Source organism: Aulonocara stuartgranti (assembly GCF_965226115.1).
Source record: "Aulonocara stuartgranti genome assembly, chromosome: 18".
NCBI classification, from domain to species: Eukaryota; Metazoa; Chordata; class Actinopteri; order Cichliformes; family Cichlidae; genus Aulonocara; species Aulonocara stuartgranti.
Window position 1 is genome coordinate 28,096,217 of NC_138954.1, and position 19,400 is coordinate 28,115,616.

Genomic DNA, 19,400 nt, shown 5'->3' on the forward strand with positions numbered 1-19,400 from the left:
TTACTTTTTATAAAATGTTTCTTGAACTATGGCAGCATCTTATATATCTTTTATATTTGGGCCGTGGAGAGCAGAGGCAGCAGGCAGGCCAATCGAAACGCAGCTCAGGCTGCAGCTGCAGCAAAATCTTGGGCGTAGGAGGAGCGATTCTGGCAAACCGTCAGGAGGGGGAAGTGGTGCTCTACCAACACGGTGTACAGTAAAGATGGAGGCCTGCTGACTCCAACTGAGGACACTGTCAGGCAGTAGAAGGAATACTCTGACAACCTCCATAATCTTAATCTCACTCATAATTAACTAAAGTATCCAAAAGACAACAACTTCTCTTGTTGCATTTAGGTTCCAGTTTAACCAAAGAACAAAAAAGGATACATCAGCTCGAGCAGGTTATACACAACATTTACACTGCACAGATGAGAACACAGCATGATTTCATTCAGTCCAGTCTGTCTGTTAGACAGCGTGCAAACAAAGCATGCGTTCTTTGTAGCATTCGACAACAGAGTCACTTATGTACTTTTCTGACATCCACAAAAACATATTGGTGTCTGTTATATCTCCTTGTTAATAGAAACTTTGTTTCCAGCGTTTGAGCTAATTCTCAACGTGTCTCTTGCACTGACCACAATAACCATTTATCAAAAATTTAATTACAGGAATTGGTACCTTGAGCAGGATGACGCTGATCTCGGTGGGTGTTTCCCTTCAGTGCTCTCAGTTTGTCTCCCTGTGTCAGACTGACTTCTTTGCAGTTATTCTGCACAGACAAAGAAAGAAAGACACAATTAGCAGCATGAAAACACAACATCCATCCGCTTATCCTTTTCAGGGTCGCGGGGGGGGGCGCTGGAGCCTATCCCAGCAGTCATAGGGCAAGAGGCAGGGTACACCCTGGACAGGTCGCCAGTCTGTCGCAGGGCCAACACACAGGGACAGACAACCATTCGCACTCACATTCACTCGCACATTCACACCTAGTGAGTGATTATCCAATTAACCTATTCCCACAAGCTGCATGTCTTTGGACAGTGGGAGGAAGCCAGAGTACCTGGAGGGAACCCACACAAACACAGGGAGAACATGCAAACTCCACACAGAAAAACCCCAGCCTGATGGTGGAATTGAACTCAGGACCTTCTTGCTTGCTAACCACCATGCCACCGTGCTGCCCCAGAAAACACAACATTGTGATCATAATTCAGTAGCCTGTTTGAATTCTGCAGTAACCATTAAAAAAGGTCATGTTGATGCTATGAAGTCACACCGCTGATCGCATCCAAGTTATATGACTTGCAGAGCACAGTGTTGATTGACAGGTCATCAATGCTGGAAAGCAGCGAGGACACTGCCTCCTGTTCCCTCCCTGCACAGAGTCAGAGCGGTGAAGCTGCTGTTGCTGCAGCTGCTGCTGCTGACTCAGTCTCTGTTGGACCAGCATCTGTTAAGACCGATGCACGTCACCCTGAACCCACAAACTGTGCTGCTTCCTGCACACAAACATCAAACACACACCACAAACTAACTGTGATATCATGTTTAGCAGGTATAACATTCAACATCCTGGTTTAGCGTGTAAGTAGACACACAAAGCTAGTAGCCATTAGCAACAGAGCACTACTGTGGCGTAAGGAGGAAGTGTGCATCCAGAGCTGAGGAGAGAAACCAGCTGCAGCTGAACACTGTGACTGCAGTCTGCAGCAGTAACACAGTTTTCAGGCTTTTTTTTTAAAATTACATTTGATTTATCATCCACCAGTTTCCCACTGCTGCAGTCACCACCACCACCAGCTGCACATGGGCACACTGGGGAATGCCCCACCCTGACCTCCACCTTTTGCTTCTCTTCTAACTTTTACTACATTTCCAGCATGCTCCAACCATGACCTCAGCATGGAGAAACATCAATAGATGCCACAGCCTAAGGACAGACGGGCCTTGTTTGTCCAGCACATCTCACAGATGCTCGATGAGATTGAGATCTGCCGAAGTTGAAGGCCAAGGTGACACCTCAAACCCTTCCTGATCTACTTGTGCTTTGTGTGAAGACTCCAGCGACACTCGAAGTATTAGTGAACAGCTGTACTCAGTGACCAACGCCTTTTGGGTCATTGCAAAATGTCAAACAGTTTGTGTTTAAATAAAAAAAACTGGAAACAGAAAAAGATCCAAGTGGACCAATCACACCTTTACAGGTAAACGCAATGACCCTGAAGGCCACTAACACGTTATTGTTCCCTAATACTCTGTCACTGGAGTCTTCACCTCATCAGATCTTTGCCTTCTCCGTGCACCTTGGAGGTGAAGTTGCCGTCTGCTTGTGTTTTGTGACAGGGCACATTATCCTAATGAAGTGTTGCAGACGTGTCTGTGTGCACATCATATGGAAAGCATTACTTCTGTACCTTCATGAACGGCACTAAAGGTTAATGATTGTCTCCGACTGAGACCTTTGGAGTCACGGAAATTGGACCATTTGGTTTGAGCGGTCACAGCTGAGGCACAAACTCACTCTTCTAAGAAGTTTTGCTGTGGACCGATGATAGATCCAGGTCTGCAGATTCTGATCCAAACAATCGCCTCGGCTGCAGTAAACCGGAAGGTAGCAGCCAATCAGAGTCCCCGTGCGGCCTAATCCAGCTGTAAATGGACGGAGTGTTTAAAGAGACAAAGTTAAGATAAAAGAAATAAATGACATCAATTAAACATACATAAACACTTGCAGTCCTACCTTTACAGTGCACTGCCACTGCCCCGTCTGTACATTCACACACATGCAGAAAGCGTCTGACGATGAGGTCAGAGGGCGTGGTCCCATCAAGAAAGAAGAGGTCGTGGTGTTCAAATCCTGCATCCTCAAACCACCTGCCATCATACAACTTCCTGTTCAGACGAACCACGGTCGTTATGTCATTTTGGCAAAAGTATGAGAAGTATGCATCGGGTGTGTGAAGGGGATAACCTGGAGACAGAATCAACAATAACTGAGTTCCATCATACGTTTCAATCAGCGAGGGTCTGTTTTTAATGCAAGTACTGTCTCTTAATGCAAACGTAAAATAAGATTCAATGACGTAGTGTCAACTGATTTATATTGTAAGGTAAAGACGTTAAATACAGAGAAAACCCCAACAATCGAACGGCCCCAAGCACCTGCTGACAGTGGGAAAGAAAAACTCCCTTTTAACAAGAACCAGGCTAAGGGAGGGGGAGCAATCTGCCACATGTGGTCGGGGTGAGGGGAGGACAACAGGACATGAGATGGACTGGAAGAGAGCCAGAGGTGAATAATAACTACGTGCAAAGTGGTGTAAATACACAAATTAAAAAGAGCTGAGTGATGAAGAAGCATGAGTGCATCATGGGAAACCCCGAGCCACTGCAGGGTTCAAGCTCATCTAATCCAGCCGTATAACAACATGACAACTCACACATGACAGCACTAAGCAGGAAACAATACACGCCATCAGAAGACAGCAGGGTAAGGTTAGCTCTTCTCAACTGTTTCAGGACGTGCAGGCACTGAGGGGCTGCAGAGGCCTTCTGTCAGGCCAAGCAACATGAGCACTGATGTTGTTTGGAGGCATGCTTTTAGCTTTCAGCTTTGAGATTCTGACTCACCGTTTTTTATCTTACCACGAGAATGGGGGCTACTGAACAATCCAGTTCATATCTCCATTTTCAACTCGCTAAAAGCACAAGAAGAAAGGAAAGAAAGACTGTGAAATCAAATCAAAATCACTTTTATTGTCACATCGCATGTGCAGGCACACTGGCACAGCACATGCGAGTGAAATTCTTGTGTGCGAGCCCCACAAGCGACAGAGATGTGCAAACACAACAACACAAACCAGCAAATACAAGAATGGCTACATCTGAAACTAATAAATATATGTACAATATATAATAGTATATGCATTTCTGGATGTGTATACTAAATATTATCCTACGTGTGTGTGTGTGTGTGTGTGTGTGTGTGTGTGTGTGTGTGTACACATTTTACAAATTAAATAGTAAAAAAAAAAAAAAGTAATAATAATAATAATAAATAAAATATATAAAATATACAGAGTTGAATATGTGCAAAACAAGTGGCATTTATATACAGTGTGGAGTGCATAGTGTTGCAGTTCCAGCAGTGAAGCTGAGGTGTCTATGACGTGTTCAGCAGTCTGATGGCCTGGTGGAAGAAGCTGTCTCTCAGTCTGCTGGTACGGGACCGGATGCTGCAGAACCTCCTTCCTGATGGAAGCAGTCTGAACAGTTTATGGCTGGGGTGACTGGAGTCCTTGATGATCCTCCCCGCTTTCCTCAGGCACCGCTTCCTGTAGATGTCTTGGAGGGAGGGAAGCTCACCTCCAATTATCCGTTCAGAGCACCGCACTACTCGCTGGAGAGCTTTGCAGTTGTAGGCGGTGCTGTTGCCATACCAGGTGGTGATGCATCCAGTGAGGATGCTCTCAATGGCACAGTGATAGAAGGTCCTGAGGATGCGGGGGCTCATGCCGAATCTTTTCAGTCTCCTGAGAAAGAAGAGGCGCTGCTGCGCCTTCTTCACTGTTTTGTTTGTGTGTACTGACCACGTAAGATCCTCAGCCAGATGTACTCCAAGGAAACGGAAGCTGCTCACTCTCTCCACAGCAGCGCCGTTGATGGTGATGGGGGTGTGTACTTCTCTGCACCTCCGGAAGTCCACTATCAACTCCTTTGTCTTTGCGACGTTGAGGGTGAGATGGTTGTCTTGACACCAGTGGGTCAGGGCGCTGACCTCCTCCCTGTAAGCCGTCTCATCACTGTTGGTGATAAGACCCACCACTGTAGTGTCGTCCGCAAACTTCACAATGATGTTGGAGCTGTTAGTGGCTGTGCAGTCGTAGGTGTAGAGTGAGTACAGGAGAGGGCTCAGTACACACCCCTGTGGAGCACCAGTGTTCAGTGTGATGGGGGATGAGGTGATGCTGCCCAGTCTGACCACCTGGCGTCTGTCAGACAGGAAGCTAAGGATCCAGCTGCAGAGGGAGCTGCTCAGTCCTAGATCCTGCAGTTTCCTGTCCAGCTTCGAGGGAACGATGGTATTGAATGCTGAGCTGTAATCTACAAACAGCATTCTCACATACGTGTCTCTCTTCTCCAGGTGTGACAGGGCAGTGTGTAGTGTCAGGGCTATGGCATCATCAGTGGACCTGTTGTGGCGGTATGCAAACTGTAGAGGGTCCAGTGAGTCGGGTAGTGCAGAGCGGATGAAGTCCCTGACCAGCTTCTCGAAGCATTTGCTCACGATGGGGGTCAGGGCTACAGGTCGCCAGTCGTTCAATGAGGAGATGGTGGAGGATTTGGGTACAGGGACGATGGTGGCCATTTTGAAGCAGGCTGGGACTACAGACAGAGAGGGGGAAAGGTTGAAGATGTGTGTGAACACTCCAGCCAGCTGAGCCGCGCATGACTTGAGGACGCGGCTGGGAATCCCGTCCGGACCAGTAGCTTTGCGCGCGTTCACCTTCCTGAAGCACTTCCGCACATCCTCCTCAGACACAGTGTGCGCACTGACGTCATCCGCGGTGCGCACACTGTCCGGTCTCATGGTGTTCGCTGTGTCGAATCTAGCGTAGAATACGTTTAGATCCTCACACAGAGAGGCCGTGGTCTGCGGTGTGCTGGTTTTCCCTCTAAAGTCTGTGATCGTGTTTAGTCCCTGCCACATACTCCGAGGGTTGTCAAACTGTTGCTCCACCCTGTCCCTGTACTCACGTTTGGCTGCTTTGATCGTCTTCCGGAGTTGGTAATGTGCGTGTTTGTAGTCTGATGTGTTCGCGGAGGCAAAGGCGGTGTTCCGTGCCGCCAGTGCCGCGCGAACATCTCCGTTAATCCAGGGTTTTTGATTTGGGAAGGATTTAACTGTTCTGGATGGGACGACATCTTCCACGCATTTCCTGATAAATCCACAGACTGAGTCTGTGTATTCATCAATGTCTTTTGCGGCTACGTGAAACATTTCCCAGTCCACGTGATCAAAACAGTCCCGCAGCGCAGACTCCGATTGGTCCGTCCAACAGTGCACCGCCCTCCGGGTTGGAGCTTCCTGTTTCAGCTTCTGCCTGTAGGCGGGCAGGAGCAGGATGGAGCAGTGATCTGATTGGCCGAATGGGGCGCGGGGGAGGGCTTCCGTACGCATCCCGGAAAGAGGTGTAACAGTGGTCCAGAAGCCGGTCTCCACGTGTATTAAAGGGAATGTGTTGATGGAGTTTTGGTGAGACTTTCTTCAGGTTTCCCTTATCAAAGTCTCCAGCTGTGATAAACGCTGCCTCTGGGTGTGCGGTTTCCTCACTGCTGATCGCGCTGTACAGTTCCCTGAGTGCTCGGTCAGTATCGGCTTGTGGGGGGATGTAAACAGCCGTAATAATCACTGCTGTAAATTCCCTCGGTAGCCAAAATGGCCGGCACTTAATCATCAGGTACTCCAGGTCCGGTGAGCAGAAGGATTTGACCGGGTGCACGTTCGCATAATCACACCAGCTGTTGTTGATCATGTGATAGAGGTTAGTGACATATACGTTAAAAATATTGGCTCCAGAACACCTTAATTATACCACCACTGAAATAATGAACACATACGGTCTGTTTTGGGGGGCTTTTACCTTTCACTCTGCAGTCTGTTACCTCATAATGTTCATATTCTTCTGCACTGAACCTTTCAAAATCCAGGAAACCATGTTGTAATGCCTGCAGAGGAAAAGAGCATAAACAGATTTCCACAACAAAAGCACTCAGAGCATACAACTCTGCAGTGGTTTCACAGATTCAGTTCAATTCAGTTTTTTTAGCACCAAATCACAACAAAGGTCACCTCAGGGCAGTTAATATTGTACAGTAAAGACCCTACAGTTATACAGAGGAAACACAATCAGACCACCCCCTATGAGCAGGGACACTGGTGACAGTGGGCAGAAACGGCCCTAACCAATCTGGCGCCCTAGGCAAGATTTTAGGTGGCGCCCCCCTACATCAGCAGTGTAGTGTAATGTTGTAACAAATAATATTTCTATTAAATAATCTTTACTTTGCATTTTAATTAACGTGGGATTATTTTTTGTATTTAGAAATAATAGTACCAACTTTTTTTTTTTCAACATTTGTGGCACTGGCGTGGCGCCCCCTGATGGACGGCGCCCTTAGCATTTGCCTATACGGCCTATGCCACGGGCCGGCCCTGACAGTGGGAAGGACAAACTCGTTTTTAACAGAAACACATGTGTCACCAGAACCAGGCTCAGGGAGGGGCGGCAATCTGACTGACTGCTGAGGGGCTGAGGGGACGGAGACAGGACCAAAGACACACTGTGAAGACAGTGTGAGATTAATAACAAGTATGATTCAGTGCAGAGAAGTGAGTGAAGAAGAAACACAAAGAGCATCATGGGAATCTCCCAGCAGCCTACATCTATTGCAGCACAACTAAGGGAGGATTCAGGGTCACCTGGTCCAGCCCTAACTATATGCTTTAGCAAAAAGGAAAGTTTTAAGCCTAATCTTAAAAGTAGAGATAGTGTCTGTCTCCCGAATCCAAACTGGAAGCTGGTTCCACAGAATAGGGGCCTGAAAACTGAAGGCTCTGCCTCCCATTCTACTTTTAAATATTCTAGGAACAACAAGTAGGCCTGCAGTGCGAGAGCGACGGGCTCTAATAGGGTGATATGGTACTACAAGGTCATTAAGATAAGAAGGGACCTGATTATTTAAGACCTTGTATGTGAAGAGCAGGATTTTGAATTCTGGACTTAACAGGAAGCCAATGAAGGGAAGCCAATACTGGAGAAATCTGCTCTCTCTTTCTAGTCCCTGTCAGCACTCTTGCTGCAGCATTTTGGATTAGCTGAAGGCTTTTCAGTGAGTTTTTTGGACATCCTGATAATAATGAATTACAGTAGTCCAGCCTGGAAGTAATAAATGCATGAACTAGTTTTTCAGCGTCACTCTGAGACAGGATATTTCTAACTTTAGAGATGTTGCGCAAATGGAAGAAAGCAGTCTTACATATTTGTTTAATATGTGCGTTGAAGGACATATCCTGGTCAAAAATGACTCGAAGGTTCCTCACAGCGTTACTGGAGGCCAAGGTAATGCCATCCAGAGTAGGAATCTGGTTAGATACTATATTTCTAAGATTTTCAGGGCCGAGTACAATAACCTCAGTTTTATCTGAATTAAGAAGCAGAAAGTTAGCGGCCATCCAGGTCTTTACGTCTTTAAGAAATTCCTGCAGTTTAACTCATTGGTGTGTGTCATCTGGCGTCATGGACAGATAGAGCTGGGTGACATCTGCATAGCAGTGAAAATGTATGCTATGTCTTCTAATGATGCTGCCTAAGGGAAGCATGTATAATGTAAACAGAATTGGTCCTAGCACTGAACCCTGTGGAACTCCATAATTAACCTCAGTGTGTGAAGAGGACTCTCCATTTACATGTACAAATTGGAGTCTATTAGATATGATACAAACCACTGCAGCACAGTACCTGTAATACCTACAGCATGTTCTAATCGCTCTAATGGGAATACAAGAGAAGGGAATACAGTAATAGTAGTGTAGTTATAAACAAAAGCTTTTACAATAGGATAGGGTTCAGATCATATCTGTTCACATATGGTCTCAGACTTGTTTGCACTGTAAATAAACATAAACCATCACTAAGAGTGTAAAAACTAAGCAGCACCTGTTTAGCTGAGCTGAGCTCAGGACTGGGAATGGGGGGAAACGCGTTCTTAGCTCAGTCTAGATGAATGAAATCAACCCACTGGCACCGCTAAAGCTCACTAAGAGCTCATAAACTGTTAACAATTCATTCAAATTTCTGAATTCAGTTTTATTTATATAGTGCCAAATCACAACAGCAGTAAAAACCCTACAATAATACGGGAAAATGTTCCCATCCCAAACTTAAAAGTGTGGGTTTGATGAGGTTTCCTGACTTCCTGGAACGTTCATGCCAAGGTCGCCAAATAATTTCCAGCTAGGTGGAGTTTCTTCTTGTTACCCCTGCTTCCAGTCTTTATGCTAAGCTAAGCTAAGCTAGATTTAACAGACAGAGAAGAATAGTGTCTCAGTAAATGTAATGACAACAGCTCCAGCATGAAGTGCTGTTTCATAGAAAGCAGCAGCCTGTACCTAAACGGCATGTAGCCTGTGTTGTTTCCTGCAATCAGAGTCATGTAGGCATCTTCTGGGCTTCTCTTCAAATACATCACCTACAGGGCAGAGGTTAAAATATGTAACTAATAATGGACAGACAGACGGGCAATCAGATGATGTGATGGACAAATGAAATGATATTTACAGCATAGGCACCAATGAGAACCGCAGCATTGGCTCTCTTCTTCTGGTCATAGCTGGTGTAGTGAACCAGTCTCTTTCTAGACATTGTGAAAGACTATAATGATAATCAGTGAAAACAGCACATGTGCATTAATACATTTAAAATAAGCGTCTACTGTCAGAGGAGTGCACACACACCATCAGAGCAAAGACCTTTCAAAATAAGAGTGTAACGCATTTTCTAAATGATATCTATACAGCATACAAAGCCCTGAGTCTGAAGTACAGACTTTCATCTGCATTACCTTCAGCTTCTTGTTGAGTTTCCAGCAGTATCTGTACAGCGTGGCCAGGTTGAGGGGCCCAAAGTCTGCATAAAAAGTGCAACACACAGTAAGAGAGATGTCAAATAGGAGCTTTCAACAATTACAACACAAAAACAACACACACACAAATCAGCCACAAAACTAAACCCACTGACAGGTGAAGTCAGTGACATTGTTCATCTGGTTATAATAAAATGCTCTGTTAGAAAACCTTGGGACATTTATCTGGATGTTTCCACCCACACAATGCAGACATGGAGTCAGGTTAAAAACACATCTGTGAAAACATTACTGGCAAGCTTCATGTAATATTACGTTAAAGCAAATGTAAATTTATAATTAAAAAAAGAATGTTTCAATCTGACCACAAACTTTTAAGCAGTAGTGTGTATTGTGTACATGTGTCTGTATCTGATCAGGATTTTTTTAGTTGTGTCTGTCATCAAAAATTGAGTTGAAGTGTTTTAAGTCAGATGGCAAACTCTGCCTAACAAGTCCACTTTATTGCGTGCTCATTTTCTCCTATTACTGGCTCATACCTCACCTTTACGTCTTTACCTCACAAAATAAAGCACCCTGAGGTGACTGTTGTTGTGATTTGGCGCTATATATATTTGCTACCTTTTGTACTATCATTAAGACAGTCTTCTGCCTTTTGCATTGTCTTGGGGTAAACTTGCTGCGACTTCCACTCCTGGGAAGTGTGGCAACTGCCTTGAAGGTTTTTCATTTATGAATAATCTTTCTCGCTGTAGGATGATGGACTTCAAATTGTTTGAAAATGGTCTTAAACCTCTTCCCAAAGTAATGGGCAGCAACAGTTGCTGCTGATGTCTTTCCTTCTTGGCATTGTGTTAACATGCACTTGAATTATGCAGACCAGCAAACTACCCAAATTTCTACTTTGATAGAGGAGCTCACACTTGTCGATAATCAATGAATCTAATATATATGAATGGATGCCAGATGGCTTCCCCTTTTTGAGCCTAGTTCTACACTTCGCACTATTGCCATGTACTTGTTCTATGGGTGTTGGCTGATTGTTGAGGTCTTCTCTCTATTATTGTAGGGTCATTACCTTACAATATAAAGTGCCTTGAGTCAGCTATTGTGATTTGGAGCACAAAACCTGTGGCTATAGAAGTGGTTAGAACACCAGTATTCAATTATTTGGATGGATGAGTAAATACTTTTGGAAATACAGGGTATATAAATAAACTTAAATTAAAGTCAGGGGCAAGCAACCTGCTCCATGATCCTCGAGACTCTAGTTTATTTCTGCTTCTGTTTTATTGTTTGAGAAAGAAGTTTCAGAAAAAGCAGCAGAAATTTAAACCATTTAGGTTTCAGTAAGTTAAAAAAAAACTGCCTTTTAACATGGTTAATTTTATGTTTTAGTTCTATGTGGATGCCGGCAACTTAGATTGGGTAGACTGTGTGCAACTCTATATGCACATATACCATTTGACCAGGTCTCTCAGGTCTCTCTTTGCACAAGCATCCCCCTTTGCATTTGTGTCTGTTTACAAATTGAGCTCTGTGTGCTCTGGAATTTATAATGTCAACAAACCCTACCTTTTCCCTTTGTAACATGTACTGTGTTTCCACACTTATTTATTGTTGACTGTGGTCTTTAAAACATTATTTAGATCATACTGAATGACAAAGTCTGTTGTGATTTTTCTTGAGTTGTGTCTTCATTAGAATGTTCAATGTGTAAATTAGTGGGTTGTGTGTCTGATACCAACTAAAAAGACTGAAGTGCAACTGTGTTAAAACGATGCAGATAGTTGACCCTGGTTTCGGGGAGGGAAATATTGTGATAACGCTGCCCTTTGAAACTGCATTAAAGCCACATGACACTCTTTGATTGCTTTAGATTAGCAGGGCTACTCCTCTCACCTAGATTCCCAACAGGAAGGACTTTGAACACACACAAATCCAATCTGCTAATTCACTGAGGAATTTAAACAACGTATTCAGAGGAGCCTGCAAAGAGAAGAGCCTGATTTACAGCTCAGGGAAGGGGGTGTTTCCTTTGTCATTCCCCCAAAACTTTCTCTGTGCTCAATTCAATTAGCGGTTGGTACACTGACGAGAGAACAATGAGGACAGCAGGAGTCTTTGTGTTTTTGCTGCTTAACGTGGTCATGGAAATAACTGGTGCTGTGGATAATACAAAGGGATCTAGTTCAGAAAAGTCCAGTCCCAAAAACAAGCTGAAGACAGAAGAGGCTGAACTTCCTCACACCAAGCCTGCAAGTTTTTCACAGTTTTTAGGCAAACTGCTCGTGGTGCCCATGGATGGGAGTCATTGGATAGGTCTTAAAGCCATTGCCCAGGAAATGGGTCGCCGTGGACACAGAGTTACGGTGGTGATGCCAGAGACCACCATACGAATGGGCCCGGGGAAACACTATGACACTTTGACCTATCCTGTACCTTATGACAAGGCTTACATCGACTCTGTGATGTCCACACACAAAGACATCATGAAAAGATCTGCACAGCCTTTCATGGAGAAGATCAAGAAACGGTTCAGACAGTTCCAGGCCATTTCTTATATTCCGCACATCACTGCAGAGAAGCTGCTCTTCAATGCCAGTCTCATATCACACTTGTCCCAGCAGGTGAGTACAAATACAGAAGATGAACACAACTTTGGTATCAGCTGCAAAACCAACATTGGAGCTCAAGCTTTGCAAATTGTACATGGAGGGTCTTTTGCTTATACTGTGTAAGAGTGTTGGGATGGAGGTTCTCTTCTACAAGTTGGCAGTCCAAATTCTCATCATGTTGTACATCTATTAATGTAACTGTAGTGGTTGACTGTGTATAGTTCCTAAAATTTTAATTGTATATTATTATTAATAGACCCATGGAAAAAAAAAAAACAAACAAACCACGCCACGCAGCCCACCCTGACACTAAGGTTTTACACATCAGGACATTAAAAGCTATATAGGCTTTATCAGGTCTCAAAATCGGGCCACTACAACTTCACACACTTAAAGGGGGAGGGGCTATAAAAAAAAGCTTCTGCTAGACTGATGATGAACTCGGGGGCTGCACAAAGGTCCAATAAAGGATAAAAACTGAACTGTGAATCATGCAATGCTGTCCTACTTTCAAATGAGCATCATAGGTCCAGTTTAGCCACTTTATACCTTTCTACCTACAATCTGTAAAATCCTCCATGTGTGAACCATGTATGCAAGACAGTGTAGTGCTGACACACAGTGGAAGATTGACTCCTCTCTGCTTTTCCACCTTCTTCCTGTTTCACTTTATAGGACTTTGATGCCGTCTTGACAGATCCCATGCTTCCCACGGGCTCATTAGTAGCTCGGAAATTAGGTGAGCTCCTCTGCACTCAGGTTATCTGTTTGCTTGTACACCTGCACATTTTCTCACCTATCATTACTCAATCACTTCCAGGTCTCCCTACTGTCAATCTGCTGAGAGGAATACCGTGTCACTTGGACATGAAGTCTGCTGGCTGCCCATCTCCGCCCTCATACGTTCCTCGCTATTTCACTGGATACACGGATAAAATGAGCTTCAAGGAGAGATTTATCAACACTTTGGTGAGCCAGGCGGAAGTTAACATATTCAAGCCTTAAAGCACAGCTTTTCCAGGAATGTTATTCACGAACAAAACACTGTTGGTTTGTGACCATATTGCTCAGGAAATATGTGCTTACCTTCAAATGATATTTCCTAAATTACTCTTCATACTTTATACTCACCTCATTTGTGGTCATGAGAGTATTATTTATTGCTTACAACTAGTGTCGGTCAAGTTACTTGCAAATAATAATTAGTTACTAATTACTGATCACTTCTCCATGAAGGTAATCCCATTACTTTACTGATTTGTTATTTTCAAAAGTAATGAGTTACTTTAGTAGTACTTTTAGTTACTTTTAAAAACACGATACACAACAATACATTATAAAACAATAAGCCTATCAGCCCCGTTCGATTTTTTCTGAATATTTCATTTTATAAAATCGAATCAAATGAAAAAGCCTCTTTTAAAACTTGTTTTATTCATTTTAATTTTTTAACTTTATGCACATTGCACCAAGCAAAAATTAAATTATATGCAAGAGTGTTTGACTTGAAGAAATGTGTTTAACTTTTAAACCTATTTTCTGCATATTCCAGCATGTAAAGTTTTAGTAACGCGGTAACACAGCGTAAAAGTAAAAGTAATCTACTTGCTTTTTTTGCAATCGTACTGCTTTAATTTACTCGTTACTTGAAAAAAGTCATCGGATTACAGTAACGCGTTACCGTCAATCTCTGCTTACAATGAGGTTCATTTGGGACAAACTAGTATGTCAGTGTTATTAGTATTACAGTACGTCTTAGTTTTTCTGTCTTCAGTTTTGGTGCTGTATTATTGTCCTGTAATGCCTCTGACCCACAGGTGGCATTGGTGGAGCCGCTGTTTTGCAAACTGCTGTATTGGCGCTTTGACCAAATAACCCGTGACTTCCTTGGAGAGAACGTGGGCGTGGCTGAAGTGCTTTCAGACTCTGATATCTGGCTGCTCAGGTAACACATGGAACGTCTGTGTATTGTTGACATTTGCTGCCTGCGTGAGTGTAAAAAACTAAAAAACTGTTGCTGTATTTAAACAGGAATGACTTCACGCTGGATTTCCCACGCCCACTCATGCCCAATATTGTACTGGTTGGTGGAATCAATTGCAATGTGAAACATCCTCTGCCCCCAGTAAGACTTTATGAGTTTTAGACTCTAAATACATTTATGAACATTCTGATTGACACCACTTACCGTAGGACTGTAAGACCAATCAGGTAAGAGTGATAAATGCAAAGTACTTAAGCAAGTTTGTGTTTTGTCAGGATCTAGATTCCTGGGTGTCTGGAGAGCACGGGTTTGTAGTGTTCACTCTGGGCTCCATGGTGTCAGATCTGCCAGAGGAAATCACCTCTGTCTTTCTGGAGGCCTTCAGACAGATTCCACAGAAGGTATATCAGCATACAGCTTATCTTGTGTTATAAATAAATACAGCTAATCTTAATCTACAATAAAACTATGACAGGTCATATGGAGATACACTGGAAAGGTTCCTGACAATGTCCCGGAAAATGTGAAGATGATGAAATGGGTCCCACAGAATGACCTGCTAGGTGTGTGTCTGCAGCAGCACATCCTGAAATGTGAAGCACGCTGATGTGTCACATATCAAAATATCTGATATTTCTGCATGTTTTGTGTCGTAGCTCACCCGGGAGCCCGTGCATTCATCACTCACGCTGGCTCACATGGTCTGTTTGAGGGACTGTGTCACGCCATTCCAATGCTGATGGTGCCCCTGAACGGGGACCAGCCGGACAACGCTGCGAGGATGGCCAGCAGAGGTGTAGGAATCGTGTTGAACATTTTAGACATTAATACAGAAACTCTTCTGAAGGGGCTGAAGGAGGTCATCAATGACAGCAGGTGAGGGAGTCAGCAGACGGCTCACAATGTGACGTTTGATCTACATGATCCTTGTCATTCAATCAAAATGTTCTCCTTTGGTCTACAAAACATTTTTTTCAAACAAGCAAGTCTTGCAGGTTTTCCCAACCTTATAAACAGTACATTTGAACAATGACTGAAGCTAGCCCTCTGAGTACACAATGGGTCATCATTCTAGCTACATTTCCATGATGGTGACTCTTTGCTAGTCAAGCACACCTAGGGAGTTTCCTATATACACACAAAGTCTGACTTTGTAGAGAGGCTCTCATAATCTTTTTCCAGCCTGAGCATCAGATACTCTTTTACTGATGTCCTCAGAAATGTCCTTTATTTGTGCCTCAGTGTATTTCTGAGTGTTTTGAATATCAGGCTGCAGGCTTTTACTTCCCCCCTCACAGGTATGCAATGAGTGACTTTTTTGTTTGAGTTAATAAAAGGTCCTGATTTGTTCAACTGGGTTCACGTAACATTATCTAATTTTAATTAGGACTCGTGTTAAACTTGATGGTGGTCACATTAATTGCAGAAAATAAAAAACTCTAACAAACCTTCAAACACTGAACCACTGTACCATTTGTTCTCCAAGAGCTTTAAATATGATTAAATTCAGCTCATTGTCATTTTAAAAAAACCTGCCCATTTATCTGTGTTTTCAGGTATAAAGAGAACGTGAAGAAGCTGTCAGATCTTCATAATGATCGGCCGTCGGACCCGCTTGAGCTTTCAGTGTATTGGACAGAATTTGTGATGCGGCATAAAGGGGCGAAGCATCTCAAATCGGCTCTCCATGAACTCTACTGGTTCCAGTACTTCAGCCTGGATGTAATAGTGCTGCTAACTACTGTGGTGCTTGTCTTTGTAATGCTGACAGCAAAATGTATGAAGCTATGCTTCCGTAAACTAAGACGGAAGAGGAAGCAGGAATAAATACAGTTTCTTTTTACTGGGGTTGTTGTGATATATTTTGTAACTCTGAGCAACACAAACACAAAAACCCTGACATTTGCTATTTTCACTTCCTCGGACAAACAGCGATTAACTACCTTTAAGTAATTAATTAACATTATCACTGTATTACCTGCCAGGTTAAAATCACCGACCAATTAGTGGACCTCTGGACACTTGTTGTGCAATTAAGCAATCAGATAAGTTAAACTTTACTCAACTCATTCTTCTTGCTTCCTCCACTTCTGTACCATTGTATTGTTGAATTCCCTCACAGCCACTGTATTCCCATGTTGTTGCAGTATATTAATGAATAACCTCGTATTGTGGATGGATTATCTCAGTTGTTCTCCTGACTGAAGTTTGGTCCGTTTACAGCCTCACATTAACTTTTATGGAGTGAAAAAAAGTTAACATTCATCCTCCAGCTTCACTGTGTTTATGTTATGCTAACATAGCTGTGTCGCTAGCGATCACGTAGCACCATTATATACCAGCTAGTCCAACTTCAGTAACCCTACAAAAGTAACTGCTGTTTAGTTTCCTGTCTTCATTTATATTGGAAGTGATAGCAGAGCTGTACGTTTGAATTTTTTCAGAAATCTCACAGTCAGAACATGTTATATCCAGAGATGGGCAGTAACGCGTTACTGCTGTAATCTACTACTGTAGATTACTACTGTAATCTGATTACTTTTTTCAAGTAACGAGTAAAGTAATTAGATTACCGTTACTTTCCCGTAGTAACGCTGCGTTACTGCGTTAGTAAAACCGTGATTTTTTGCAAGAATGTCTCACGACAGTGACGTAAGCGAGTGCGCCGTTAGTGACAACAGCTGTGTGCAGATCAACAATGGCTCACATATCGATTGTGGGAGAGAGTATGAGCGTGCAGCACTTAAAGCGTGGAAGTACTGACCTTACTTTGAGTTTGACTCCATAAAAAGTGACAAAAACATTAGTGTCCGTTGTGCGTGGGAAGAAAACTTCTTTTTACAGCGAAAAAACCCCCTAAACTTCCGAGCAAGCACCGAGTGCGCAACGACGTAATGGGAAACTCACAGAGAAACTCGCGGATTCTTCAACTGACCGCGGCACACCTGCACCAGGGTAAACCTCCGCCTACCGCAGTCCTGCTTTACAGGTGAAAATAGAGCAACGGGACCGCTGAGTCTTTGACTTTATTTTCTGCTGTGTTTTACTTGCATCTATTTGAAAGAGTGTGTGTGTAAACACAAAAAATATTTTATTTTATGCGCTGGAATGTGCAGAAAATAGCTTTAAATGTTAAACTAATTTATTCAAGTCAGAATGTTGCATATAATTAAATTTTTGCTTGATGCATAAAGTTAAAAGATTAAAACTAATAAAACAAGTTAAAAAAAAGAAATTTTTCCATTTGATTACATTTTGTATGATGGATTATGTAGAAAAAGTAGAATTGGGCTGAAAGATCTATCGCTTTATCACCTCTTCAGGTTGTAAATCGTGTTTTTAAAAAGTAACTAAGTAACTAAGTAATTAATTACTTTTGAAAATAAGTAATCAGTAAAGCAATGGGATTACTTTTTGGGGGAAGTAATCAGTAATTAGTTACTGATTACTTTTTTCAAGTAACTTGACCAACACTGGTTATATCATGTTTCCTGCTAACTTCTAACTCTGTTAAATTTAATAAATTCTGTTTTCATAGATGCCTGAATGTTAAACTTAATTGTTACACCTGGTAAAGCAGCAACACTGATCATTGTATTAAAATGAAAGAATTTGGACAGTTTTTAACTCTCAGTGACGCTGCAGTGTTCGTTTGAGATTACTATGAGTCGTGAGGCTCCTGACTACGGTAGCTGTAATGCTCCAACAATCCATCAAGCGATGTAGCTTACCAAAGTCGTACTAAAACATTTTTTGACGGATTTTTGAGCGCTTGTACCACATAAAATCGCTTTGAGGTCTGTAAGCACGACCAGAATTCATAAATAAGGTGCACTGTCGATTTTTGACTAAATTAAAGGATTTTAAGTGCGCCGTATAGTCTGCCAAATACGGTACATACAATTATGTGCAGATTCTTAATAATCAGTCACACACTACAAATACAGACTTTCTAACCAGGCCACCATGCTGTCCTCGATAGTGTTTGTGGCTCAGAGTCCACGGTGCCTTTTGGCGTGGGTATTTTGTGGGGATCTCTCGCGCGTCCCATGAGTGAATCAGAGTTTGCTTTTTGGGTCGACCAGTTCATTCAGAGCATGCAGGTTCTCCCCCTCTCGAGGCTCAGGTCATGCACTGTGGTCTGGAGACAAACACTTGAATTTAGCCCCCCATATTAAATCTAATATATACTGGGAAACTACAGTACAGTTGTGTTAGAAAGCTGTACATACTCTGTATCACCCACATGGACTTTGTTACGACTGCTGTCATAATGTTGTCTCATATGCAAATCTGAGTGTGCAGGTCCCTTTCTGTCATTGGTGGATCCAGGCAATTGTCTCTGTGGATTGGCTAACTACCTGGAGACCAGTAGTGTTTTTTTGATATGTGCGACCCGCCCAGGGTGGCATCTTGGTGGGGGCAGCATCATGGCTTCGGACCCCCCCCCCCCCCAAAAAAGTCGCTCGCACACATGCTGCCCCGACATCATGCCAGCGCATTTTGGGGATTACATGGGTACCATTCGGTTTTCTATTGCCCATTTGCTCCCCGCAGAACTATGAGAACTCACTCACCCAGCTCCAGCAGCTCCACAGAGATAGCTTTACCGATCCCGGTGCCTCCACCCATCACTATTGCAACTTTATGGTTGAACAAGCCCGGTCGGAATACACTGGAAGCCGCCATGCTTGTTTCTAGGCCCCGCTGAGGAAAGCCGAGGGAGCGTAGCACCAACTGCGCTCTCTTCTTCAACTTCAACCTATGTGAAAAAAACATTTCTACACAGCAAAATCTCCAGTGTTAAAATAACTCAAAATGTTAGAAATATTCCTGCTCAGTGTTAGTCTTTGTTAATCTTCAAAACTGACTAGGTTACTTTTAAACATATAACACTGTCAAAAGTGTTAATTTAACACTCAACAGTGTTGTATTTAGCACTCAGAGGTGTGGACCCATATAGACACTCTCCAGTGTTAATTTAACACTGGAGATTTTGCTGTGTAGTGATTCCTGGTGATAAATGGTCAGAGGGCAAACAGCTGTTTCCTTCAAATATTTATGATCTGTTGAATCATTAGTATTTGATCAGCATTGTTTTTTTTGTTTGTTTGTTTTGGGGTTGTTGTTTTTTTGTTGTTGTTTTTTACATTTTATTACAACAA

At 43.0% G+C, this 19,400-nt stretch overlaps 1 protein-coding gene and 1 pseudogene across 2 annotated transcripts; one reads left to right on the forward strand and one right to left on the reverse strand.

Moving 5' to 3' along the window:
• Positions 1–104: 104 nt before the first annotated feature.
• LOC309694763 (dual specificity protein phosphatase CDC14AB-like) lies at positions 105–9,813 on the reverse strand (annotated as a pseudogene). Its single transcript has 9 exons — positions 9,789–9,813; positions 9,613–9,677; positions 6,655–6,717; positions 3,619–3,686; positions 2,729–2,959; positions 2,510–2,637; positions 1,263–1,487; positions 667–757; positions 105–235 (listed from the first exon to the last, which is right to left on the reverse strand). The product of its transcript is annotated as a dual specificity protein phosphatase CDC14AB-like (transcript).
• A 1,970-nt stretch (positions 9,814–11,783) lies between these two features.
• On the forward strand, positions 11,784–16,062 carry LOC309694764 (UDP-glucuronosyltransferase-like; the record flags this gene model as incomplete). The annotated part of the gene is made up of 9 exons (XM_082514970.1): positions 11,784–12,263; positions 12,927–12,990; positions 13,072–13,220; positions 14,069–14,196; positions 14,283–14,376; positions 14,511–14,636; positions 14,711–14,798; positions 14,892–15,111; positions 15,792–16,062. 9 exons carry the CDS (start codon positions 11,784–11,786, stop codon positions 16,060–16,062), a joined length of 1,620 nt encoding a protein of 539 aa, XP_082371096.1.
• Between the last annotated feature and the right edge of the window lie 3,338 nt (positions 16,063–19,400).